General features: G+C 30.1%; 4 protein-coding genes and 2 non-coding genes across 6 annotated transcripts; 3 read left to right on the forward strand and 3 right to left on the reverse strand.

Annotated features, from left to right (window-relative positions):
* Positions 1–2,186: 2,186 nt before the first annotated feature.
* LOC137831244 (GDSL esterase/lipase At5g55050-like) lies at positions 2,187–5,217 on the forward strand. The gene is made up of 5 exons (XM_068638840.1): positions 2,187–2,704; positions 3,236–3,381; positions 3,833–4,066; positions 4,292–4,538; positions 4,893–5,217. Exons 1-5 carry the CDS (start codon positions 2,452–2,454, stop codon positions 5,111–5,113), a joined length of 1,101 nt encoding a protein of 366 aa, XP_068494941.1. The 5' UTR covers positions 2,187–2,451; the 3' UTR covers positions 5,114–5,217.
* A 1,416-nt stretch (positions 5,218–6,633) lies between these two features.
* On the reverse strand, positions 6,634–6,790 carry LOC137833738 (U1 spliceosomal RNA). Its single transcript, XR_011084806.1, has one exon. It is a non-coding gene; the product is annotated as a U1 spliceosomal RNA (small nuclear RNA).
* A 468-nt stretch (positions 6,791–7,258) lies between these two features.
* On the reverse strand, positions 7,259–7,420 carry LOC137833717 (U1 spliceosomal RNA). The gene has a single exon (XR_011084786.1). It is a non-coding gene; the product is annotated as a U1 spliceosomal RNA (small nuclear RNA).
* Positions 7,421–8,829: 1,409 nt separating this feature from the next.
* LOC137831245 (uncharacterized) lies at positions 8,830–10,722 on the forward strand. Its single transcript, XM_068638841.1, has 4 exons — positions 8,830–8,988; positions 9,239–9,346; positions 9,980–10,044; positions 10,148–10,722. The coding sequence occupies exons 1-4, from the start codon at positions 8,905–8,907 to the stop codon at positions 10,293–10,295; spliced, it is 405 nt and encodes a 134-aa protein (XP_068494942.1). The 5' UTR covers positions 8,830–8,904; the 3' UTR covers positions 10,296–10,722.
* Positions 10,723–12,033: 1,311 nt separating this feature from the next.
* Positions 12,034–13,065, forward strand: LOC137831247 (small heat shock protein, chloroplastic-like). The gene is made up of 2 exons (XM_068638844.1): positions 12,034–12,442; positions 12,542–13,065. The coding sequence occupies exons 1-2, from the start codon at positions 12,139–12,141 to the stop codon at positions 13,030–13,032; spliced, it is 795 nt and encodes a 264-aa protein (XP_068494945.1). The 5' UTR covers positions 12,034–12,138; the 3' UTR covers positions 13,033–13,065.
* A 141-nt stretch (positions 13,066–13,206) lies between these two features.
* On the reverse strand, positions 13,207–17,555 carry LOC137831246 (uncharacterized). The gene is made up of 9 exons (XM_068638843.1): positions 17,206–17,555; positions 16,449–16,474; positions 16,064–16,145; positions 15,779–15,988; positions 14,609–14,731; positions 14,475–14,532; positions 14,311–14,387; positions 13,808–13,896; positions 13,207–13,721 (listed from the first exon to the last, which is right to left on the reverse strand). The coding sequence occupies exons 1-9, from the start codon at positions 17,287–17,289 to the stop codon at positions 13,652–13,654; spliced, it is 819 nt and encodes a 272-aa protein (XP_068494944.1). The 5' UTR covers positions 17,290–17,555; the 3' UTR covers positions 13,207–13,651.
* Positions 17,556–25,589: the final 8,034 nt, after the last annotated feature.

Here is a 25,589-nt window from a genome sequence, read left to right on the forward strand (position 1 = left end):
TTGAATTAAATAAGAACAATATAAATTTTGATATGATTTGTTAACACTACAATTCAAATCAAATCATAGTTAATAGAATATTAAATGCCTTTTAATATGAAAAACGTCAAATTTTAACGCGAATTAAAGTTAATAGAATCATATTAAAATCTTCACTAATCTCATCAAATTAAACATGAGCTATTAACTTGTAATTAAAAAGAATAAAAAATAATCATTTTCTCAAAATAATATCACATGCTTTAATAATAATAATATACCGATCGGACCCCGAACGATCGAAGATCGGGTTAAGTAATATTCACAACATAATAAATACATAATAAAGAAGTAATTTCAATTGAATCTGGACGAGTCAAATACACGCTCTGACATATTTGGATAAATATCTCAAAGTAACGATAAACCGAAAGATACACTCTCATGATTTCAGGGAACCACTATACATGTTCTGATCCACTGACCCATGTTCCAATAGTGTCCAGCCCACACAGGTAAGGACTCATAAGTCAACTTATAAATAGAACTTCTGAGAAGGGGAAAAAATTCATTTTTCATATCCTACCAGAACACACCAAAAATACTAACACTGACTTGAGCGTCGGAGTGCAATCACAGATATCCTAACCAGCGGAGCACACATAGCGAGAAGAAAAACTTCAAGGAACTATGAGACTATCGACACGTCAGCAAATTGTGTATCCAGTAAACAGATATTACCTGGACCTCGTCATTCGCACTTATACAAATAATAAGAAGATAGAACACGTAAAATATTAAATAAAATTATACTCCTTTCATCCTAATTATGTGCTGTTTTAGTATTTTCAATTTTTAAATTACAATATATTATTAGTTTTAATCAGTATATAAAAATGTTAAATTAGGGATAATTTGAAGTAGAGGAGTATGAAATTATTGCAACATTTTTTTATATAAAATTTAAGTTCATTTAATATATAGTTGAAATGGCATTAATGATGCCGCGTGGAAATAAACAGAGTGACTCACTTGTCGGCAATTTTCGTTGTTTCATAACATTCAAAACCTTTCCTTTAATCGTGTGGCTCAAAACTTTTACAACTTTTTTTGAATTCAACAATAAAGGAACAAGATATTAAATGACATTTTTTTTTTTCAATTTTTCTTAGTTTTTAGTCATCACTTCACACTTCATTCAATGAACACATTCTCTTACTTTAGAGTCTTGCTGAAATATAACGTTAATCAAACTCTCGTGGTTAATGTTTTTTGTGTTCAGATTACCAATTGCATCGTCAACCTTCTTCATGATTTCTTGCCAAACGAACACTAAAAAAAAATTATTGAATAAAATTCAATTTAAAAAAAATAATAATAATTAGTTATAGTAAAATTAGATATTATTTTAAGAATTAAATAATTATTGGTTTCTAAACTAGTTTTTATTATTCATAAATAGTTTATAAATTTGTATCTAATTAGCTACTAAGATTTTTCTACCAAATTTTAAATCTAAATAATTTGTAGTTAAAACTTTGGTAGCTATTTAGATACCAGTTTATAAACTATTTAATTAACTAATAATTTTTTTAGTTTCTAAAATAACATCTAATTTAGTCACTATAACAATTAATTATTTTGTTTTCTAAAATTGGTTTCTATTCAATGATTTTCTTGTAAATAAATAAACCCTAAACATTCACTTAGTCAAATTTATTTTGTACTATTATTCCTTTAATTTATTTTTGTACTATTTTTCGATTTTATGTATTCCTTTAATGTGTTATGTGTTTCTCTTTCGTCATTTTTTACTTTTTTGAATATTAAATATTGATTATATATTAAAGATCAATTTTCTCATGAAAAAAATGAAATTATTATATTTAATGTTTATTTTTTATTAAGATCTTTTCATATAAACACTTATCTTATCTCTATAAACTTCTAACTAATCGACCCGACCTATAAGATTACAAATAGTGTACGTAGGTCATTTATGGAGATTCAATAAATTCAACGTATAAGTTATAAATTATTTCATATAAGATATTATAACACCTTTAAAATCTCTGTCTTTTTCTTTTACATTTTTTTTTTCAATATAAAACTTAAATTTATATATATATATATATATATATATATATATATATTTAGAATTTGTTAACTTGAAGATAAAGTTAACTTGAGCAGGGGTTAGAGACTTCAACATGAGTCAAAGTAGAAAGATTATTTTCTTGAGAAAAAGAAAATTTAAATTTGTGATTGTGCCATCAATAATTTATTACAAATCAAAATACAATATGAACTAGATTGGATTTGCATTGAATATCTGGGAGTACACTTCGGTTCAATTTCTGTCAAAAAAATCTCCTTTTCACACTCATCAAGTTTTTGATTTTGCATCTTTAAATCTCTGACCAACCCTTCTCTGCTTCCACACACACCATTTCTTAGCAAAATCATTCCAATATGGACAACAACAGAATTGTGATGGCAAATTTCCTGCTCTTTCTGTCTTTCTTCATCTTCACCTCAGAACTCTTGGAAGCTCAAAAGGCTCCAGCAGTTTATGTGTTTGGAGACTCACTTGTTGATGTTGGCAACAATAATTATTTGAGTTTCTCCATTGAAAAGGCCATTCTTCCTCACTATGGCATTGATTTTCCAACCAAGAAACCAGCAGGGAGATTTACAAATGGCAAGAATGCTGCAGATTTAATTGGTATGTGATTCAACATTTACTTTCTGCATTGGCTCTTCAGAACTTGCAGACAGTATTTTTATACTGCAGGGTTACTTCCAAGATCAATAATCTTTAATTTTCATATTGAAATCTATCTATTCTCCTATTTATTTCTTATATTTAGATATCTAACATGGGCAAAGGGCAAAACTTAAAGACTTTTTTTTTTCTGCAATGATTTCTTTTGTAAGAAAACCATGGTTGATGGCAAAAGTCCTAAAAGGGTCATTAACATGGGAATCAAAAGTACATTTTTTTTTTGTATTGACTTCCCAAAGAAAGTTATAGTTTAAATATGGAATATAGGGAAGTCAAAGGTACTTTGTTTAAACAAAGTGGGAAGTGAAAGATTGACATATTTTCTTTTTGATTGGAGATAAGAGGTTAGGGGCAATGAAAACTTGTATTGTACATGAAAAGGAGGAAAAAGTTAATGTCATTGTTTTATTTGTTGTTCTTATTTAATTGTGGTTTGCTAATATTTGCATGAAATGAATTGTTGGGTGACAGCTGAAAAATTGGGTCTACCCACTTCACCACCTTATCTCTCCCTTCTATCTAAAGTCCACAATCCCAACAAAAACATATCTTTTTTGGGTGGTGTGAACTTTGCCTCTGGAGGTGCTGGAATATTTAATGCCTCAGATAAAGGTTTTGTAAGTACAATTCTGATTTTCTCATTCTTTCTCCACTGTTACTTTTATTCATCATATGTGTCTCATTCATAGGAGATTATAGGAATTATCACCTGATTATGATTTCAATCAATCTTAAAATGTAATTGAGTTTTTTAATTTATATAAAAAAATCAGATTCCATGTTATTGGGGACAAACAGTAGTAACCAATCATATAATAATTTCTTTCTGGAGACTGTTATTACTCAGTAAGATCTATATGAAATTCATTCAAGTAATAAATAACATACATTTTTTTGTTCCAAGTATAGAAAAATTACACTACCAATGAAAAGAACAAAAGTAAAACCAAAATGACCCTTAAGTACTAGAACCATCGCAAATGTGTCCAACACCTCAAAATAATAAGAAAATGACAAAAATAAAGATTTCTTCTATCAATGAGTTTTCTTATGAGACATTTCTTGCAGATGCAATCAATTCCTTTGCAAAAACAAGTGGACTACTACTCACAAGTGCATGAAAAACTTACACAACAAATAGGAGCATCTACTCTTGAGAAACACCTCTCAAAGTCTATCTTCATTGTGGTGATTGGTGGCAATGATGTCTTTGGTTACTTTGACTCAGAGGATCTTCAAAAGAAAAACACTCCTCAGCAGTATGCAGATTCCATGGCTTCCATATTAAAAGTGCAACTACAGGTAAACACCATGGTTGTAAACAGTAAGCAACAACTTGGTTTTTTAACTGAAATCAATTTCTCAATATGAAATCAAACATGTGAACATTTTTCTAAAACCATGCTAATGAATATTTCAATGAAACTTTAGATATCTAAAGATGCACTTACTTACACTTGTATGGGTCAAAACACAAAACTTGTATCATAACATATAATTTATTTTGGTTTGGCAACCTTTTTGCAGAGATTATACAACAATGGTGCAAAGAAATTTGGGATTGCTGGTCTTGGTGCAATTGGGTGCTGCCCTGCATACAGGCTTAAGAACAAAACAGAATGTTTTTCTGCAGCCAATGACTTGTCGGCAAAGTACAATGAAGCTCTTCAATCCATCTTAAAGCAATGGAAATTGGAGAAAAAAGACATGAGTTATTCCTATTTTGATACTTATGCTGCAAACCAAGACCTCGTTCACAATTCAACTTCTCATGGTATTAACATATTACCCTTTGTGCCTTTACATTATAATTGGTGTAGATATTGGATATTAGGACACCATACCTCAGACAAACTGTTGAACATAACCTTTTTAAAGTGATCCATAATAAGTTTATAATTATCATTACTTTATAAAAACATGTAATAAAAACTAGCATTGACTTTTATGTTTCTCATTTAAAGAAGAGTGGTTGTAAAATCATCAGGTTTAAAAGCTACAGAATCATAACTATAAGGCAATTAAACAGGAAGTGAGTAACAAAAATTTCATGTAAACTTGAACTATAAATGTGCTGAAAAATGTGTTTTGTAGAAGATATTTACCCAAGTTTATACCCCTTTTGCAGGATTTAGTAATGTAAAAGATGCTTGTTGTGGACTTGGTGAATTGAATGCCCAAATTCCATGCCTACCAATTTCAAGCATTTGTTCAAACAGACAAGACCATGTTTTCTGGGATGCATTCCACCCTACAGAGGCAGCTGCTCGCATCTTTGTGGATGAAATGTTCAATGGACCTTCAAAATTCATATCTCCTATTAATATAGAACAACTACTAGTCATCTGAATTGGCAAATTAGTTATTACACTTTGTAATCTGCCACTCTTTTTCGTGAGATTACTTGTTATAAAACAACAACAGAATAAAAAGGAAAAAAAAATTATACAAAATTGTCTAAAGGATCCATATCAATAACACTAACCTCCTGCTTCTTAATGTTGCGGTTTCAGTAGTACCAAATTTAGTCTTCTTAAATAAAGTCTCAAGTCTAAAGTTTGTGATTAAAAACTGATTAGAAAGGTTCTGTATTAAAAATTACCTCACCATTATCATTTAATGATGTGTAGGTGCAGATTTTCAGAAATAGAGTTAAAATAGAAAGGGTTGGACTCAGTCACTTGTTGATATATTACATTCAATTGTTTTGTTGAGTACAATGGAAGCTCATGTTCTGTTGTTTCAGTGGTTATTCTGAACTTTGGATCTCAAACATGCCAATGCAACATAAAACTAACGGTTAGTTTGATTGAATTGATCTTGTCATCCAAGAACATGGGTAGAAATTATTGTAAGGATCCCGAAGTAGTTGAATGAGAAAACACAATAGCTAAGAAATAAGGAGTAGTAAAATCTGTGAGTAAAAACAATTCTAAGCCAAAGAAAGATTTTTGTTCTTCAGCTTCTGAAAACTAAAACAGTTTCTAAAAATTGAAATCCAACACGCCCTGAGAATTCTCTGGAAACTCAATTTAAAATAGAAAATAAAATGGAAAGGTTTGCTGAAGTTCATTCAAACTTTAATCTCATCCTGACATACATTTTATTGCATTCTTACAAGCACTGTGTTACAAAAAGATTGAAACATAAGTAATACAAGCCATGTATTATAAATTAAAATGGGTTTTTGACATTATGAATGAAATTTTGTAAAGTGTCATGCATTGTGTCCACATAGTTGAATGTTTTGTTATCATACTTGTGTTGTAAGTAATATTTCTAGAAGTAAAAAGATAAATTCCTAAATGTTGTTTTGAAAAGAACTCAATTATTTTGTAAATAATATTTAATTAATCTTAAATTATTTTTGAAGAGAAGTCAATCAATTTTAAAATAATAAACTTATAATTATATAAAAAGTGCTTTTATAAATATATGATAAATAAATGAGTATATTATAACTTTTGATCTAATTTCCTAATCCAAATTTATTAAGAGTTGTTAAAAGACAAACTTTATAACATTCTTGATCCTTTCTCACAGTCCACTGGTAGTAAGTGTTCTAATATTTAGTATTTAAATTTTATAGGAGAATAAAACATTACTAAAGAATAGTAAAAAAATAAAGAAAACTTATTCTATGCAAAACACTGGAACTTAACTAATTAGATAATAGTTTCATGAAATTTATGGTAATGAAAATTCATACAGTTAAATTTATTTTCACAATAATACATTAAAATTAAAAAAAACCAACTTTGTCTATGATTACAGTGAAAATAAATATAAACAATAAACAATTTACATACATAAAATAACAGTGACGTAATTTTCAAAAGACTAGACTAAGTGTTAAATATACAAAAAACAAGGGCCGCGCAAAACGCAGGCCCACAGTCACAAATTATGATGTAGGTTCTACAAAAATGTAGACCTTAGAACAGGAACTATCCCAAGTGCAATGGAGGTTACTGTTCTAGGCCATGGACCTTCTTGATCATCCATTAACCCCATCCAGGTATGTAATTTTATAAGTCATCCAGTTTCAAACTTATAATTCATCATCCAAATATTTTGGCTAACATCTTCTGATGTGGGACTCTTTTACAAATACTCAAACACAAATGTTCCCTCCCATATTTTCATCAACAGCTGGATGTGCTAATCTTTGTTGCACAAATCTACTCCCTCACTTAATCTTTCAGCCAGAATTATTCTGTACCAAACATCCTTTTCATATTCAATTTACCATACACTGTATAATCAAACAAATAAAAGTGAACTTAGTCTTGACAAAACCAATCAATGAAACTGTTACTGACTATAACGCTACAATAAATAGACAAACTCAAAAAATATAACCTCTGTAACCAAAACAAAGAAACTCATAAGGATATCAAAAATACTTAATACAAATACACAATTAAAACACATGAAAAATTTATATATTGAATTGCTGATGAACTACACAAAAAGTTTAACAACTTATAGATAGAAAGGGCTGCGCGAACGCAAGCCCCTACAACCACAAATTATGATGTAGGTTCTGCCCCTTAGGGCAGACCTTAGAGTAGTGCCCCTCCTATGTGCAATGGAGGTCAATACCCTAGGCCTTAGACATTCATGATCATCTAATGACCCCACCCAGGTAAGTGATTATAAAAGATGCAGAAACTTAAGTTTTATAGTTCATTCTCTCTCGCGCATTATCTGAAGTTTTCAATGTGGGACTATTCTAATGATCATGCAAAGGTAAGTGATGTTGATATAAACTAAGAGATATTTATCTCCCAGAAATCCATGGTATGTGTCTTTCACCTTCAATCATTCAGTATGCATGTTTTTGTGTCTTCCTGGTTTACAATTTACACACCCATTGGTGTTGTTCTTTCAATTCTGCATGTCCTTTTTTTACTCTTGATGAAAACCAAGGATAGATGAACATTTGATGAGTCTTCAGTATTTAATCATTTAGACCAAACTACAATGAGAAAATCTTGTTCCACGAACATAAATTAGTTCTTAATTATCAATATTTTGATACTGTATGGATCATTGTGAATGATTCAATTTCCCTAACTTGTACTTGTTTGTAAGTCAGCACCAGTTATATAATCAACAGTACATGAATAAGAGATCACAAACTACACCAGATGGTAAGATCAAATGCTAAAAACTCAAGATCCAATATCAAGTTTTTGTTCATTGTCTTGTACCTTCAACTTTATATACTGTTAATTAAGAAAAAAAGAAGAATCTTAGCACAAATGTGTGTACTTTGATTCAATAATCCATGGTAATCACAGAAGAATACTGGTATTTCCTATTGCTTTCTCTTAGACAAATACAAGCCCTCACCCCTTTGTGTTAAAGAATATTTTTCAATTGTTATAAGACACTATGGGGCCTTTGTTAATTAAGAAGTAAAGATATTTAATAAAATTAATTCTACAAATCTTGCTTCATCTCTTGAAAGTCTTATATAGTCTCAAGTATTAATGGTCCACAAGAGTTATTGGTCACTAGAATCTAAGTTAAATATCAAATTCTTATTAGTATTAACTAGAAATAAACAAACTTAAAAAGAAGAAATAAACCTAAAAGGTTAATATATATATATATGTACTGGTGATAAAATATTTTTATACTCTTATTTAATTATAAATTTAAAAAAAATTAGTTGATCAATAATTGATAATTTTTTAGTTACATCATTATATTTTTTTCTTTAATTTGTATATGCAATTATGGTCTTTTTTTATTTTTTACCTCGAATTTAGTCAACACTTTTATTCAGTCGCCAATTTAATATATATATATATATATATATATGTATGTATATATATATATATATGTATATGTGTGTATTTTTTCCAATTAAATTAAATTATAAAGCTAACATTTTTTTTACATTATTCTAGTCTTAAGATATCATGAAAAATTACTTAATTAATTAAGTTTTTTTTTAAATATTTTATTTTATTATTTCATTATAAACTTATATATATATATATACATATGAAAAGATTATTGATTTTTATAATAATTATTCAAAAGTTATATAAATATGAGTTTTTAGTCAGCAACAAACAAACTACTAAACTGAACAGAACCTGTATTTGGAGAACTACCTTCGAACTATGCTGACGGCGATTCGGAGAATGACCACAATGGCAGGGGAAACTGCGCGCATCACCAGATTCTCTCTTCATGCCCCAAAACATGTTAGTTACTTTTTCTCTCTGTTTATCCTTCCTTAAATTTATCTAATTTACTAAAATTACTCATGTTTAGGTTGCAATAGATAGGGTTAATATGTTTTGAGCATGCTCAAAGGATGAAAAAATTCATGTTTATTGCAAGGTTTGAATTTTTTAATGGTAAATAGAATTGATGAAAATGTGATTTCCTAGATACGTAATAATGATCATGGTTTCTTGTTTTGATTTTTCGTTGTTGTTGTTGTTGTTTCAGGTAGAGGTGGAATTTGGCAATGGTAGAATGTTCAAGCTTTCAGCTGAATTTCTCAGAGTAAATAGTCCCGCAGTTGATGGGAAGATTAGGTCAATTGGAGGTGAAAAGGTACTTACTTGTAGCAACTTTTGGGAGCTTCGCACCATTTAATTGTTGAATTAGGTTAGGATGTGTTTGAAAAAGTTTCTTTACAACATACTTGGGCTGATCTAATGAGAAGCACTTGTTGAAGTGGTTGAGGCAGCTTGTGAAAGTAGCTCATGATTTGTTTCTAAGCTGTTTTCAGATTATTTGAGTTAAATCTACAGTATAGCTTATGAAAACAGCTACAACAACCTATAGGAAAGCAGTTTAATCCTATTTTCTTTTTTATTATGAAACAACTTATGCATGAGTGCTTGTTTGATAAACTATGGATCAATTTCTTCATAAGCACAAGTAGAGAAAATGAAAATAAAAGGCTTTATAGATCAAACGTTTTCCCAAGTTAATGAACTTATGCATTTGAAATTTGGCTATCGATAGATGCAAGAACCTCTACTACAAAGTTGAAGTCTGTAAGTTAGTTCATTTTTCCTTCTTATTTTTCTTCTACTATAAGTGTGATGAAGAAGTTAATCCAAACAGGGTCTTATTGAATAGGCACAGTAACGATGTCCTTTCGATTTTGAGGGTTTGAATTGAATTCTATTCATTCCTTTCTAATTATTCTTCCTTTGATGAATGACTTGCTTGAACCAGGTGATATGTGGGAGGCGCCATGTAGGAATCATGTCTGCAGAACCAGTGGGAAACTATGGGGTGAGGTATTACTACAAGATTTGGCATTAGATCTAAATTTCGGAGTCCATATTTTATTGCCAATCTGAACTAGAATGTGATGCATGATTCTTGAATTGGTTGGTCCAGGCTCAATTTTGATGACTTGCATAAGACTGGTATTTATTCTTGGGACTATTTCTATCATCTAGGGAGCAACAAGTTTACCCTTATGAGAAATTACATTAAAACTTTGAAGAAGCATGGGCTTAGTAGGGATCCAAGAGAAAGGAAATGATGCAGACTTCAGTTTAATCACCCAAATATTGTTTGAGATTTGGTGACAGTTGTCAAATGTCAACATGGCGCTCTGATAGCTTCATTTGTTGAAAGTGAAACCTGTAATGTTGAAGGTTTTGAGTTGCATGAATGGTGAATCATGGATATCAATGCTATTGGAGAAGAGAGGGGAATAGAGGAAGGTTTTTCATCCTTTCCGATTCTTTTTTTGTGAGGAAAGGATGATCTTGTTGCATAGGCAGTTCTGAATTTTCTGGAGAGCTCTTCATTCCATTTTAGATCTTCTTGTATTTTAATTACTGTATCTTGCTTTTGCTTTTCTTTCTTCATTAGGCATAATTTGTAATCCTTAAAATTCTTTTCACTCAGCTGCGAAGTGCTCTGAAAAATATTATAGGCTTTAATGGAAAACCTTGTTTTCCTGCTTTTTGGTCATTATGCTAAAACCCTTATAATGCTCATCTTTCCGCTATGAAAACGTGTATTATAAACTTTACAAGGCTCAATGAACATGACTGGGGAGAGAAAAGTAATCAGTTTTTTATTTATTTTTTATTTAGTTATGTAAAAAGTAAAAGATTGTTATTTTTTCTATCGAGAAGCTAAGAGAACAAGGTGAATATTTCTTCAAAAGAAGTTATTTTAACAGTACTAAATATACTAGCTTTAAAAATAAAAATCTGCTATTGAATATTTGAATAATTTGATCCCTATGGTGATGATTAATTTACATTTATAAGACCAAATTGGTGCAACCAATCTTTAAAAATCTGGAAGTAACACCTTGTATACCATTCGAGCATTAAATTAGCTTCACTCGTGATTTAAATTTATTTTACAAAATTTGCATTATAATTTTTTTATTTATTAATTTCTAAATATTATTAAAGGGTTTTATAAAAGTGAAAATTAAATTTCGAATACTCTACAATTCATTTTTGCATAATCTCTCTCGTTTTAAGTGTTTTGAATATTTACAACATTGGAAGAAAATTATAGCTTTCCCATAATAAATTAGAAAGGATAACGAAAAAATCAATAAAAAAATGGATCACTAAATATTAATATACAATTTGGACACTAATTATTTACATGTTATACCTACAAATCTTTGGATGTTTCTTACTGTCTCCCATCAAATAAGTAAAATAATCAAAATATCCTATTTAATTCAGTCTTATTCTGGAAAGTTCTTTCTAGAATACATTCTAGAAAAAATATTCTGAAAAAGCACATTCTGAAAATCTTATTCCAGATCCTTTCTGAAATATACGTTTTAGAAATTCTGAAAAACAGTCTGGAATATATTTATAAATTCTGGAAATGGATGTCGGGAAAATTTCAGAAATGCTAGTTCAAAAGTCATTTAAAAAATGGGTAAAATTGTTTTTTCATATATTGATGGGGGGTGTAGGAAGAATTTTGATGGGTGCAGAAATAAACACCCTAAACCATTCCAGGTCTAAATATAGGTTATTTTACACCTAACCAGAGAGTTAGAAATATTACTCTTTTTGGGTTGGAATAAGGAAGGATTTGTCTATGTTCCCTTCTTTTCTTGTGGTCCAGACAGTGTTGCTTGATAACAAAAGTGGGCCACATTAGGAATTCGCAATAATTCTCTACAAGCTGAATTAGATTTAAGCTACACATAAGGACAAAGAAATTGGAATATAGAATATGTTTCCAAATCCCCATCCAAATATGTAAATAAGATTTCTGCTAAAGAATTGTGTAGAGAACTCTAGATCTCACCTAGAACCGAAGTCACAATCATAAAAGATCAGATTTTTTTAAGCTCATCTGGTTCCAGAAATGTCCAATGCATCCTATAAATTTAAATGCAAACATCAGCTTCTCAATGTCCATTGCCTTACCATAACATTGACATCCCTCTAGCATCTTTGCCTAAGAGAAAAATGGCCTCAACTGTAGTACCAAATATGAGTTTCTATGGCCACACTTCATCTAGTATAATAAACAAATTTTCCAGTGTCAAATTGCCATCATTGTCAAGCACAGGGAATAGAACTTTCTGCAACAATGTAAAGGCTAAGGCAGGAGGTGAAGCAAGTTTGCAGAAGTCAAAGCAGCAGCAGCAGCATTTGCAATCAAAGATGAAGATGCCACAAGCTTCACCTAAAGGTAATTGAAGATTAATGGTTCATAATTTATTTTTATTCCTTCATTAGACATTGAACATAGTGATATTGACAAAATGACAAATGATTACTCTTCATGCAGTGCTGTTGAACCAATTTCCAGTAGCAAGGACTGTGCAGCAAATGATGGACACGATGGAGAGGATGGTGGAGGATCCCTTAGTTTATGCTAGCACTTCACCTTGGATAGTTGCAGGAGATGATGAATACAGTAAGGGAAAGATTCCTTGGGCAATAAAGGAAGGCAAGAAAGATTACAGAATAAGATTCAACATGCCAGGAATGAACAAGGATGACGTCAAGATATGGGTAGAAGAGAACATGCTGGTGGTGAAGGCCGAGAAGACACTCAGAGAGCACCATGAAGATCAAGCAAACAGTAATGAAGAAAGAAGTACAAAAGATGAAGAAGATTGGCCTGCCAATAGCTATGGCAGATATAACCACAGAATAGCCCTCCCAGAAAACATTGAGTTTGATAAAATTAAGGCAGAGGTCAAAGATGGAATTCTTCATGTAACAATTCCCAAAGCCAACATCTCTGCAAAAATAATTAACATAGATGTACAGTAACTCTAAGCTCAAAATAAAGTTTGTTCACCGCTACATTAGTTTTTGTCATTTAATATCTAATATGAAGGATAAAATGAAACCTTATTCCCTCGACACGACCATGCTGACATAATTTCAGCATGAATTTCTCAAAAAAAACATTAAAAGTTAATCACTGTGGATGATACAAAAAGGTTTACACAATAAATCCCGATCAAGTCAATAAATAAAATAAGAGAATACATTCCAAAGGTTCATGTTATTTCTCCTGTTAGTGATGTCAAGCATAATCAAATGCAAGTAGCCAAGCAAGGCAGATTGAGCCATGCAGCCCCATTTTGTGTTCACAGAGTTTACAAACATTTTGTGTTCACAGAGTTTACAAGAATCTGGCTTACAGATTAGAAAAACAGAGAGGTCATTCGAAGTTAGCAATCTCTTTCTGCCTTCAAACATACACTGGCAAATACCAGAATGGTGTAAACTGGATTTCTAGTGCAGTTCATACTTCATCCATTAGTTACACCTTTACTTTCTGAAAATGTAGGTCGGTGTCACGTGCACTTCAAACTGTATATCAGTGACTCCTTCACTTTCTGAAAATACTGATTGAGAACTTATTTGTAGAAAGAACAATCAATTAGGATGGCTTTTTCTTTCTGCTGGTTTGTGAGATGCGCTTCAGCACTTGAGTTTCCTTTTTCATTCCTCTGTAATACAAAAGACAAACATTAATTGGAGCCATTATTCAGTTTCCTAAATTAAGGTTGTGAGTGAGAACTTTTGAAGTAAATACCTCTGATATAAGTAAATGTAGAGATAGTATAGTAGCAGCAGTATCACAAGCAAAATAGACACAAAGATGTAGAACACATTTGTCTTCTTCTGCACATGTCAATAAATCAGTTAATGAAAATTTTCTCTTAATTTCATCCCTACAGCTTGACTGCAAGGGAATTGCATTCCACAGATATTTTTACATCACTCCACCACAAAGTTGCAAATATCATGTTGAACTTTCATTGTCTTCTTTTCACTGAGAGAACTATATCCAAAGTAAGATCCGTTGTAACAAGTAAATGGGATCTTTTATAATTTTCTTTCCAGTTAGCTATACAATTTCTCATATTACATTCTCCCCAATTTCTGAATCCTTAACCACAAATAAGGATTTCTGAAAATTGAGTATGGCTCATACAAGAAATTGTATAAATTTGGACAGGTATCATAGGCATTTACAAAAAAGCAAGAAGTGATATGAATGAAAAAAATAAAACCAATTATAGATTTCAGAATTACCCGGCGCCCTCTTGAGAAAGGTTGCTGCCTACTTCCAGTGCAGCTGTGAGCATCACAGAATTGGTGCAAGAACAATTCTGTCAAAGTGTCGACATGAGAAAGCAGTTTCACAAACCACCAAAAATGCACAATATTTTGCAAGAATGAAGAAAGTATTGTAATACCATGAAGTCGGCTTGTCACAGGACCCTCGTTAATTGGAAAACAACTGTCGGCTAAGCTCTATGAAGAAAAGGTACATTAGAAACACAAAAATTTGGTTACATTTTACTGTAAATGAATGGACACCAAAGCACACCTCACATAGATGTTTATTTCTTGAAGCAGCGGAAGGATTGCACTTTGACTTTTTTGAACCAGAACTCATTTCATGGTCACAGTGCAGTGCACCACATACATCAGCTAAGCACTGGCTTTCATTCTGGATTCAACACAACTATCTCATTTCAGTAATTAATGCTACTGCATCACAGATTGAGCAGAGAAAGCTACCAAAATTCTCATCTTTTGGGTTACTACTACAAAATTTTCAAAGCTAAACATAGTAACATCTTACTGAAAGTGCCGTGAAATATCATTTAATTTTGACGAGGGGCAACTGTACAAATCAATCCAACAAGTATTTATTTCCTAAATGATAGGACTGGATCAGATTTGTGAATAAAAATGTGAATCCTTATGATGAACCTAGTTTGCAATCCTTCCTAAATGTGGGTAGAGTACTGATAATTGAAACTATACAGAGAATAGTAAATTCCCTGGAAATTTGAGAGACCAAGACTCTCCCTATACATATCACCAACTAGACCAACTAATTCCTTCTCTCAACCCCTCTTCCTATTTATAGGCAAACATGCCTTATTACTACAATTATCCCAGTCCCAACTAAGTCACAAATATAACTGGCAAATTAATGACTAACTAACTACTAATGGGGGTACCTAACACTACATAATTTGTTGTGCTTCTTGGTCAAGAGGGGATAACTCTCAAAACATAGAGAGCTTAAAGAAACTCAGCTCAAATTATGAGCTTTAAAACATGAAAGATAAAGCAAAGATTTGAAGGTGTTGGCTCATTCAATAAACTATTTCAGTTCGTTTTACTACCAACCCACAAACTTGATTCATTATATTACTTTGTCCTGGACATAAATTGAGTCCATTCTTAAATGGGCTTGGCTTAAAACTCAGACAAGGCCGAAACAAGCATGTTGCACAGCTTGACCAGCAGTATCTTCTCACAGCAATGGTAAGAAGTACCGGGGTTCAGTTTGGCAATATTACAACTCCACATTCCTCATGAGATGACCATAATAATGTCACAAAATACAATATTCATTAACTAAATTGTGACTGATGGCATTTTGATTATTCAGTCCAACCCAATTTGTACCTTTTCAAAGATATTTTAAACATTTTTCCATTAATGGAAGAATTAAAAATAGTATTGAAGAAGAAGTATCTACCAAATTAAGCAAATTGGAATGTCTGTTATCAAAATGCTGATCGAGATGTTTCTCTTCATAGAAACTTTTCTTACAGTAACCGCATTGCCATTCATTTATATCTGTATGAAACTTGTGCTGCTCCTGATCTCTGTATATGTCATTGTCAGGGTGAAACCTACACCTTCTTGGAATATGATATTTTTCTTTCTCCACAAAGGGCATCAAATACTGCAGCAAAGATATATATCAGGAGAATATACACTAATATCAACGGGAGTTATCTGTTTGTATATATTCTAATACCTCTTGAATGATCTTCCAAGCTGTTCTACTTCTTTCTCTAGAGCAATGTATTTGATGATCACCACCCACCTGGTTCAAAATTCTGAACAGTTACATCATATATTAGCCACACCAATTCCTGAATCTTGGAACAAGAAGCAAGAAAGGCACAAAGATAGACCAAAAGAAATTAAAAGAAGGAAACAAATAAACAAAGCATACTAATTACTGACGTGAAACAAACGACAAAAGTTTATCATGGACGAGTCATACACCATTTTAGTTATTTATTTCCTTGCTTTTATCAATAACTGGATAACCACGAAGTGAAGCAGTTAACTCCGAGATGAAAGCTAAAAATGGTGTTCGTCTTGTTCAGAATGCTCAAAGTTTAAAACTCACTCACCTTCCAGCACTTGAATCTCCATAACCCTGTACAAAGAAACAATTGAATATTTATTTTATACTGTCATGAAAATTATAAAAAAAACATCTGCACAGTTTGGAAATTGGAACTAAAAATAAACAAAACAAAACCAGGACCTAACTTAGCTGCTGAAGATAATTGCAAAAAACGGCTCTCAATTCTAATTTAAAAAGTTCCTACTTCTACGGTGATTCATGCAAAAAATATGCCGATCAATATTAACATCCAAAAGAAAGGTTTAGAAAATAAGAACAAAAACACAGCATGAACTTCTAATTTTTTTTCTCAAGTACACAAATTCACAAATTAATCCATTAATTGCTCCAGACACTGGACCAATTCCTTACACATCACAACTCCATTCTATGGCAATCCAAATTCAAGCGATCCAAAATAGTCCACGGCAACAAAATGAAACTTTTAGCAATGAAAGTAAGAAACGCAGCATGCAATGCTCAATTCCCATTCCTCAAGTAGAAAAATCACACAATAACCTATTGATTTGTGCACAGAAAGAACCAATAATCCTCAAAAGCTTGGATCTCCATTCTGTGCGAAGAATAATCCAAATTCACACAAACCAAACAGCCAATGATTAAATTCAGCAAAATCCCTACCAGAAGAAAAATGGGTATTTCCAATTATTTGGTAAAACTGACGAAAACACATAAAAGGATCATTTTTTGTTTTTGATAACTACATGGTTAGTGTATGAAGCAGGTGAGATTGAAGATACCCTTGTGAACTGCAGAGAAAAACAGAGGCCGCAAAGAATGCAGAGAAGAAACAATCGATGATGCCAAACCCACATCTTCTTCATTCTTCTTTTCTTGCTTTGTTCAATGCAGATTCCGAACCGAAAGAAAGGTTGAGACTTGCACCGAAAATGTTTTGGTGCAATCTCCGTTAGGTACCAGAAACCCCCTGTGCAGCCACGACACTTTAGCCTATCAGGTTTTGCCGCGTGGCAAACCAGAGGATTTGGCACCCCGTTTCTTTGACTTCTGCGGTCTAACCTTGGTGGACCTGCAATGTTCTTTCTTTGCTGTTCTTAAGGTATCTTAGCAGGAGAAAACACCATTACTTAATCCTCCTAATAATAGTTATGGTTAATATATATTTGTGGCCACCTCCAAAAATAACTACATACATTAAAAAAAAAACTTAAATCACACATGTTTATAATATCCAACAAAAATTTACATAATTAAAATTTCAAACGTAATATATCTATATATAATTAATATATATATATATACACATTTAAAAACTAGACAATTTAGTAATTTTTATATCGGTCTAGACGGTTTTATTTATATAAATAGTTTATGAGATTTTGATGATAAAAAATACGGTAAGATATGAAATGTTTATTAATGAAATATTTTATACTAAAATAAGAAATTATTATTATTATTGTTGTGTTAGTGTTCAGCTTATTAGATGATTTTATTGTCTTAATGGTTTATAGAGTCAAGTTTGATGGAAGTTTGAGTTACTGATTTCAAATTATTGATTATTATGACTTCAATGATTATTAAGTTAAAACAAATTGTGTGTATTAATCTTATTAAATCATTTATAATCAAAGATTTACTTCAATGTTTAAAATATATAAGCATATTAAAGCTCAAGATGCAGAAAATCAATAAGATCATAAGTTTTCTTTTAGAGTGTCTATTGTAATAAAGATGAAGATATGTTTTTAAGAAGATGTTAAAATAAAACTAAGGATCAATGGTCATCTTTAGAAGTCCATTTAAAGAGAACGAAGAAGGTTAAGACATAATAAGACATAAGTCACAACATCTATTTAGAAAAATATTCATTATTTCTATATGCTAAGTAGAACATCTAGTATATCGGGTTGTGAGTAAAACTTTGTAATTCTTCACTGTGTGAAGTCTTACCTCGATTATCTCAATTTCAAATGTTTATATAAATTAGACATGACCATAATTAAAATCATATAACAAGTTATCTCAATTTCAAAAGTTTATATAAATTATATTCTTATTCCAAATCTCTTTCCACCTATGTAGATTTCAATTTCATCATCATAAAATCAATGTCAATGATATTGTTCATAATAATTTTTTTAATCAAAATCAATTAACTATACTAGTCCATCAATAGGTATCTAGTTTACTATTCAATCAAAAAAAAAACAACTTTTTTTAATCTTCCATGTACCATTTAAATTTAAAACAAACTTAACTAATTAAATTAGCTAGAATAACTTCAGCAGGAAAATATTTGTTTCCCAAGCAATAAGGAAAAAGAGAGTTATAATATAAATCAAATTATGAGTGAAGAAAGAAGACAAGGGGGCATGATGTAGAGAGAAAAGATGAAGAAAGAAAAAGAAAAGGAAGTAACCTATTGGTGTTACATTACCCCTAACAACAACAAAAATTTGTCCTTAAAAGTTCTCTTATCAAGGAGAAGATAAGGATTGATTTCACATATTTTTTTCCTTCCATTTTCTAAGTAGATTGTGAGATATTAGATCCCATATCACCTTAATCATGCTAATATTTCTACTACGCAATTATTTCACTACTAAAAGTACAATTTTTATTGGTTTTATTTCGAAAGATAAGTTGTTTTTTTACCTAAACTATTTTAGGTTCAAAAATATGTTCAATGTGAGGTATATACTTTTTCAAATATAATCCTTGAAATATGTTCTGCATGGGAGGAAGAGGTAGGCAAAATTCATAAGTTGTTGAACCTATTCTCTTTGAGAATATAATTAGGTTTATTACCAAGGAAAAGATAAGGATTGATTTCAGATATTTTTTTCTTCCATCTCCCAAGTAGATTGCGAGATATTAGATCCCATGTCACTTTAATAATGTTAATATTTCTACTACGCAACTATTTCACTACCAAATCTACAATTCTTACTGTATTTACTTCAAAAGATAATTTGTCTTTTACCCAAACTATTTTAGGTTAAAAAAATATGTTCAATGTAAGGTATGTATTTTCACAACTATAATACTTGAAATATGGTGTGCATGGGAAGAAGTAAGCAAAATTCATAAGTTTTGGACCTATTCTCTTAGGTTTATTGAGTTTAAGAGTCAACTTTCTTGACTAAATAGCCATTCATACAATAATGAAGGGGTAACTCAAATGAATACATGATCACTAGTAAAGAACTATAAATGCCATCTTTGTTGATTTGCATATGATTTTTACTCACTTAAAGAAGTTTTCAATATCTGTTGTATCAAACTATCATTTTTAGTAGATTGTCACAACAATTTAGGTGCCATTGAAAGACTTTCCCCATCTTGATGTTCTTTTGTGGCTTGAGTTCAAGGGGCTAGATGAATTAAACTAAGAACAACTTTCACAAATCTTTAGAATGAAAACTCATTAAATCTTTGATTTGCGGAATTTGATTTCCAGTAGGCAATGCACTCAATGAACAATACATAAATTCCAAGAAACCAAAAGATACATATGAAGAGAAAGATTAACACAACAAATTTTATACTGGTTCACTCTATATCAAGAACTACATTTAGTTGTTCCGCCACACTAGCTATGTTCACACTATAATATCATATTTTTATAAATACATACAAGAGTTTATTTAATACCTAGCAACACCCTGGTACAAGACAAACTTGAAACCAATGAATTAAGCACAACTAAAAAATAATTATGGAAGACACGTGCATCGAATTTTACTCAAACATCATCACCTGTCATACTACCTTTATTGTGTTATCTCTTAAAGACAACTACATAAAATAGGTACTAAGTCCTATCGCATGATAGGGTAAATCCATATGACCTGTTAAATCAATTATCTTTCAAAACAGATTCAATCATTCCACCACATGATAATTTTCATATGAATTTAACTAGAGGTTTAAATTAATAAAATCGCCCAACGATAGCTAAACTCACCCAATGACCAACCCTCTGGAACGAAATTCATTCAGCAAGTATAGCTTGCTCAATTATCAATGCTCTTGGGTTTTAAATCCCTGAATTTCACCCAACGATGGAACTCCTAGGTTCAAATTTGCCTGGTGAGTCTCATGCTCACCCAACGACTAAACCATTGAAACTAAATTCACCCAAAAATTATAGCTTGTCCAGGGACTAATTTTCTCAGATTTTCTAAATTATGAATTTCACCAAGCAAATATGTGACCTGCCCAACGAGTTTGCTTAATTCTACATAATTTTGTAGAACTTTGAACTAGTTCAGATGCCTCAAACTGGGTAAATCATATCCTTTCTTACTAGTTAGAATACTATAACCCCAACTTGAGTCACTTGATCCTATTTAAAGTCTTACAATTACTCAAGTGAACTTAAAACCAATTCACAAAGTTCAAAACGTAGAATAATTTCAATTCATTAAACCAAACATGAGAGTAACTACAATTTAATCAATACAATCTGAGTTTCATGGACGGATTCACGTCAACACCAACATTCACAACAAATGAAACAAATCATACTCAATTTACTTTAATCATAAACTTGATTCAAAGTATCTATACAAGCAAAATAATTGTGTCACGTAATAACATAATCAATGCATGAGAAATTTAGAACTTGTGATTACGTCACATTCACATCCAGATCTTGTAGTCTAAAGTACTATTGAAAAGTAAAACTAGTTTCTCTTATCAAATTAGATGGTTGAGTGTTCATAAAGAGCTCAAACTCCTAAGGATGCAGAGATAATTGAACGTGTGCCACAGAGTTTTGATCGATTATATGAATACATCACTAGGACCCTAAACTAACATAAACGAATCCTAGAGTTATAAACACCACATGCAAGACACATTTACTAAGGTACACAAGAAAACTCAACTTACTCAAAGAAAAAAATTAACAACATAATTAAAAATATGATAAAGTAACTTTGCTAAAAATAACTTTTGATCGTCAATTTGATAAATAATGAAGTTAGAAATCTAGAATGAAGACAAAAAAGAATTTTTTTTCTAAAGAGATGATAATTATATTAAAAATCTTAAATCGGTTAGGACTTTTTTCTTGGAACCAGAAGTTCCATGTGGTTGGGGTAAGCTCATTTGGTCTTCATCTATTCCGCCTTCCAAAACTCTAGTACTCTGGAAAATTTTTCATGGGCGACTTCCTACAGATCTGCATATTCAGAATAAGGGTTTGCATATATGTTTTATGTGTACGCTTTGTGAAAAGCATGAAGAATCTATTCAACATCTATTTTTTGAATGTTCTAATGCATTACATATTTGGAGTTGGGTTCGACAGATTTTTCTTACTTCTCATTTCTCTAATAAAGATGATCTTCTTTCTTTTATTAAGAGTGATGGTAATCCTTTGGTTAAATTGATTAAGCTTGCTGTGACAACCTTTTCTATATGGATGATATGGCGTATGAGGAATTATGCTAGATTTCAGGATAAGATTGAGGTTTCAAAGGCTATTTCGGTAATTAAAGATTTAACTTGTCTAGTGAGAAATTCGTCTAAAGCTTCAATGAAAAATGATATGTTGGATTTCAACGTGATTAAGTTTTTTGGTATTAAGACTCGTAGTGGGAAAGTTTTTCGTCCTCTTCCTGTTAGATGGGAATTTCCTTCACCAGGCTGGGTTAAAATTAACACTGCTAGGGGGTATCATGGTCTTGCTACTTGTGGAGGTATTTTTCGTGGGAGTATGGGAGAATTTATTGGTGCTTTTTCAGGGTTTCTTGAAGTTCAGACTGCTTTGGTTGCTGAGTTTTATGGAGTTATACATGCTATGGAGGAAGCTCAAAAAATGGGACTTACTAATGTTTGGCTTGAATGTGATTTTGTCTTGGTTTGTGCCGCGTTTACTGCTAGGACTAATGTTCCGTAGATGCTTCGTAATCGATGGAATACTTGTCTTAATTTCTGTAGGTCAATCAGGTTTAGGGTTACTCATATTTTTCGTGAGGGAAATGCATGTGCTGATAAGTTGGCTAATTTAGGGTTCATTCATAGAGAATCTTTTCATTGGTATAATAGACTTCCATCTAGTCTGTTCTTAGAATTCTTTATGAATAGGTATATCTACCTATGTATCGTTTTTGTTAACATGTGGGTTTTGGTCTAGTTCCCCATATTTTTGTATTTTCTTTCTTTTTCCTTTTTTTTAATAATACTTTTTTCATGAGATGGCAGATGATTGTTGTTACTTGAGGTGTCAGCCTAGCTGAGATGTCAAGTTGCATAGTAATGTCTAACATGAAAACTTTAAAAAAAAAATTATATTAAAAAAACTTAAATAACTAATTTTTCTATTTCCATAAATTTTTTAATTTAATAATAAGATATTAAGATATTATTTTAATTATACCATTTATAGTTAAACTACTTTTTTAGGTTCTTGCATCCTCTAATTAGTTCTCCATCATCACCTAACAAAATATAAGGAAAGTTTTCTATTTGATGTACACATTTTATATTTTTATTTTGCTTTTAATTATAATTTAAAATTAGAAACAAATAATTTTATGACAATATATAGAGGAGATTATTCATGTTGTGTACATTTCATATTTATTTTACTCTTAATAATAATTTAAAATTATGAAAAAAAATAAAAAAAATAATGAGAATAAAATATTCAAATGTTAAAATTAACTGCGCAAACATTTTAACATCAAAACACATTACAAATCACTCACAACATCACTATTATAATATATTGCAAACCAGTAACTACTATTATTAATTTTATTTTCTTGAATAATATAAAGATATAAAGTGCACCTTTCTCACTAACTCTAAAATTAATTGTATATTTAAGGAGATTTCCTTGGCCATGAGAAATGATTTTTCTTATGTTGAAAATTCAATGGAGTAAAAACGTTTTTTAAATAGTATGATTAAAACAAAAATTATGTTGATATAAGCACACTAAATTCAATCATCAAAATATAAATACCTAGATTTCTTTTATAAAATAAAACAAAAATGATTGAAATAAAATTAAAGATTATATTTTTTCATTTCTTATTTACAGACGATAATATAACTTAAAGAAACATTTATTTGAATATTTATTTCTGTTTTTTATATTCATTTTTAATTATAAAAATTTCAAATTATTTTTTAATTTATGTTTTGCTTTCAAATATTTGTATATAAAGAAAGAAAAAAAAAGAGTCGTTGCCTCTTGTACAAATCCTAAAGTCAGGAAAAAAATTTGAAAATTAAGTAATATAATTTTATAATTAAAATATAATATAGAAATTAAAATGACGAAGTAAAAGCATATTTTTCCTGACATGTAGTCATCAAAGAATATACTTTATTTCTCTTAAAAAAGAATTCTACAAAAACTTGGAAGATAAAATAATTCACAAAATTCCGTAATGAAATATATCTTTATGAATTTGGCTACGAATAACTTGAAAAAAATATATTGAATTATTTAATAAGATATAAATATACCTGAATATTTAATTATTTAATATACGCGTTCTTGAATAGTTAATTTGACTATTTATGCAACACATGGTGAATGGTAGGTAACCAACAACACTTTGTCACCAATTACCTCATCATTATCCTTTTTCACTCATTCTTCTAATTCCATCATCAACATTTTCTCCCATTTTTTTTTTCATAATTCATTATAAATGACTATATAAAAATAATATATATATATATATATATATATATATTATTCGGGGTTGAGACATCTTCTATTACAAATAAATATCATTAATATAAAATTAAAAAGAGAATTATAAATAAAATTACACATAATTTAAGAAGATTAACTAAAAAAAAATTGTTTTAATATAAATTCAATTCATTTTTATAAATATATTAATCTCAAACAGGATAGAAAAACATATTTATTGAATATTAATTACATTAAGTTATTCAACAAAAATTGACTTGATTGTTAGGGGATTTTTTACACATACTTATTCGACCACAGTATACAACAAGAGAAAAATATTTTCCTAACTTAAACATAAAATAAATAAATAATAAATAAATAAATATATATATATATATAATAATAATAATAATTACTTAAAACATGTTTATAAATCTATAAATTTGGATAAGTTGATTAAACAGTTGTGTGGATTAGTGCAATTTTTTTAATATATATAAAATTTATGGATAAAAAATATTATTTATCATCTTCTTTTGACCCATTCATGCACGTGTGCCCACAGTAAATTTTGACTTTGCCTGTAATTTGATTGGGTAAGGGTTATTGTACTTAATTACTTATTAATCCCATCATTGAAGGCTTCAATGAGCAAAATCCCTTAGGAGAAAATTATCTATTCATTTGGAAATAAGAAAAGGATAACTGAAATTAAGAAGATTTAGCTCAATTGATTCAACAACATAATATTCCATTATAAATTTATTAGTGCCCTAATTACACAATTAAGTAAACTAAGCCCGAGTTCAACAATATTTAGGATGGTTATAAATTTATTAAGCTTTGTTTATGTCATAAAAAAACTATTTAGTGATGGAAAATATTCTTTAATAAAAAAATGAATTTATTATTATTGACTAGACAATTGACACAAAGATAAAGTCCTTAATCAGTAGTTTTTTCAATTACAACGTTGGCAAATTACTGTTTTAATTATAACTATATTTATCTAATAAATATATCTTCTTCTAATTAGTTTTATACATTCTATTTTTTTTTAAATATTAAAAAGATGTAAATTTACCGTACATACTCTATTTCTAATGGCTACTGTCATTATATAATAATAATAATAATAATAACTTTTACATAAAAAATAATAGTGCATTACAATTAAACTTGTTCAATCAATCAAGACAGAGTCAATAATTCCAATAATTAAAGAGTCTGTGTCCACAGGCTAATACAGTTTCTTCTAAGCATATATTAAGTTATTTAAATGTCACTGACCACGATGTTAACAAGTTACACAAAATTTAATCATTTTACTAATCACGATCTTAATCAACATAATTTATAGCTAGCAAGTACCAAATGGAAAGAAAAATAATATCTTTCACATTTTTGTTTTGTTTTGGAAATTTCGATTATGATCGATGATATACGAATTAATGTACGATAAACCAGTAACATATTTTTTTTCATAAATGAAAA

Source organism: Phaseolus vulgaris, chromosome 6, assembly GCF_000499845.2.
Source record: "Phaseolus vulgaris cultivar G19833 chromosome 6, P. vulgaris v2.0, whole genome shotgun sequence".
Classification (NCBI taxonomy): Eukaryota; Viridiplantae; Streptophyta; class Magnoliopsida; order Fabales; family Fabaceae; genus Phaseolus; species Phaseolus vulgaris.

Bases quoted from the DNA above. Each gene is read 5' to 3' on its own strand.
- LOC137831247 (XM_068638844.1), top strand. From the start codon at position 12,139: ATGCAAACATCAGCTTCTCAATGTCCATTGCCTTACCATAACATTGAC. The intron at 12,443-12,541 runs GTAATTGAAGAT...CTCTTCATGCAG, and splicing joins GCCACAAGCTTCACCTAAAG to TGCTGTTGAACCAATTTCCA.
- LOC137831244 (XM_068638840.1), top strand. From the start codon at position 2,452: ATGGACAACAACAGAATTGTGATGGCAAATTTCCTGCTCTTTCTGTCT. The intron at 2,705-3,235 runs GTATGTGATTCA...GTTGGGTGACAG, and splicing joins GAATGCTGCAGATTTAATTG to CTGAAAAATTGGGTCTACCC. The intron at 3,382-3,832 runs GTAAGTACAATT...CATTTCTTGCAG, and splicing joins ATGCCTCAGATAAAGGTTTT to ATGCAATCAATTCCTTTGCA.
- LOC137831246 (XM_068638843.1), bottom strand. From the start codon at position 17,289: ATGAAGAAGATGTGGGTTTGGCATCATCGATTGTTTCTTCTCTGCATT. The intron at 14,732-15,778 runs GTAGATACTTCT...TGTTGAATCCAG, and splicing joins ATTCCAATTTGCTTAATTTG to AATGAAAGCCAGTGCTTAGC. The intron at 14,388-14,474 runs GTATTACAATAC...ACACTTTGACAG, and splicing joins TGTGACAAGCCGACTTCATG to AATTGTTCTTGCACCAATTC.
- LOC137831245 (XM_068638841.1), top strand. From the start codon at position 8,905: ATGCTGACGGCGATTCGGAGAATGACCACAATGGCAGGGGAAACTGCG. The intron at 8,989-9,238 runs GTTAGTTACTTT...TTGTTGTTTCAG, and splicing joins CTCTTCATGCCCCAAAACAT to GTAGAGGTGGAATTTGGCAA. The intron at 9,347-9,979 runs GTACTTACTTGT...TGCTTGAACCAG, and splicing joins GGTCAATTGGAGGTGAAAAG to GTGATATGTGGGAGGCGCCA.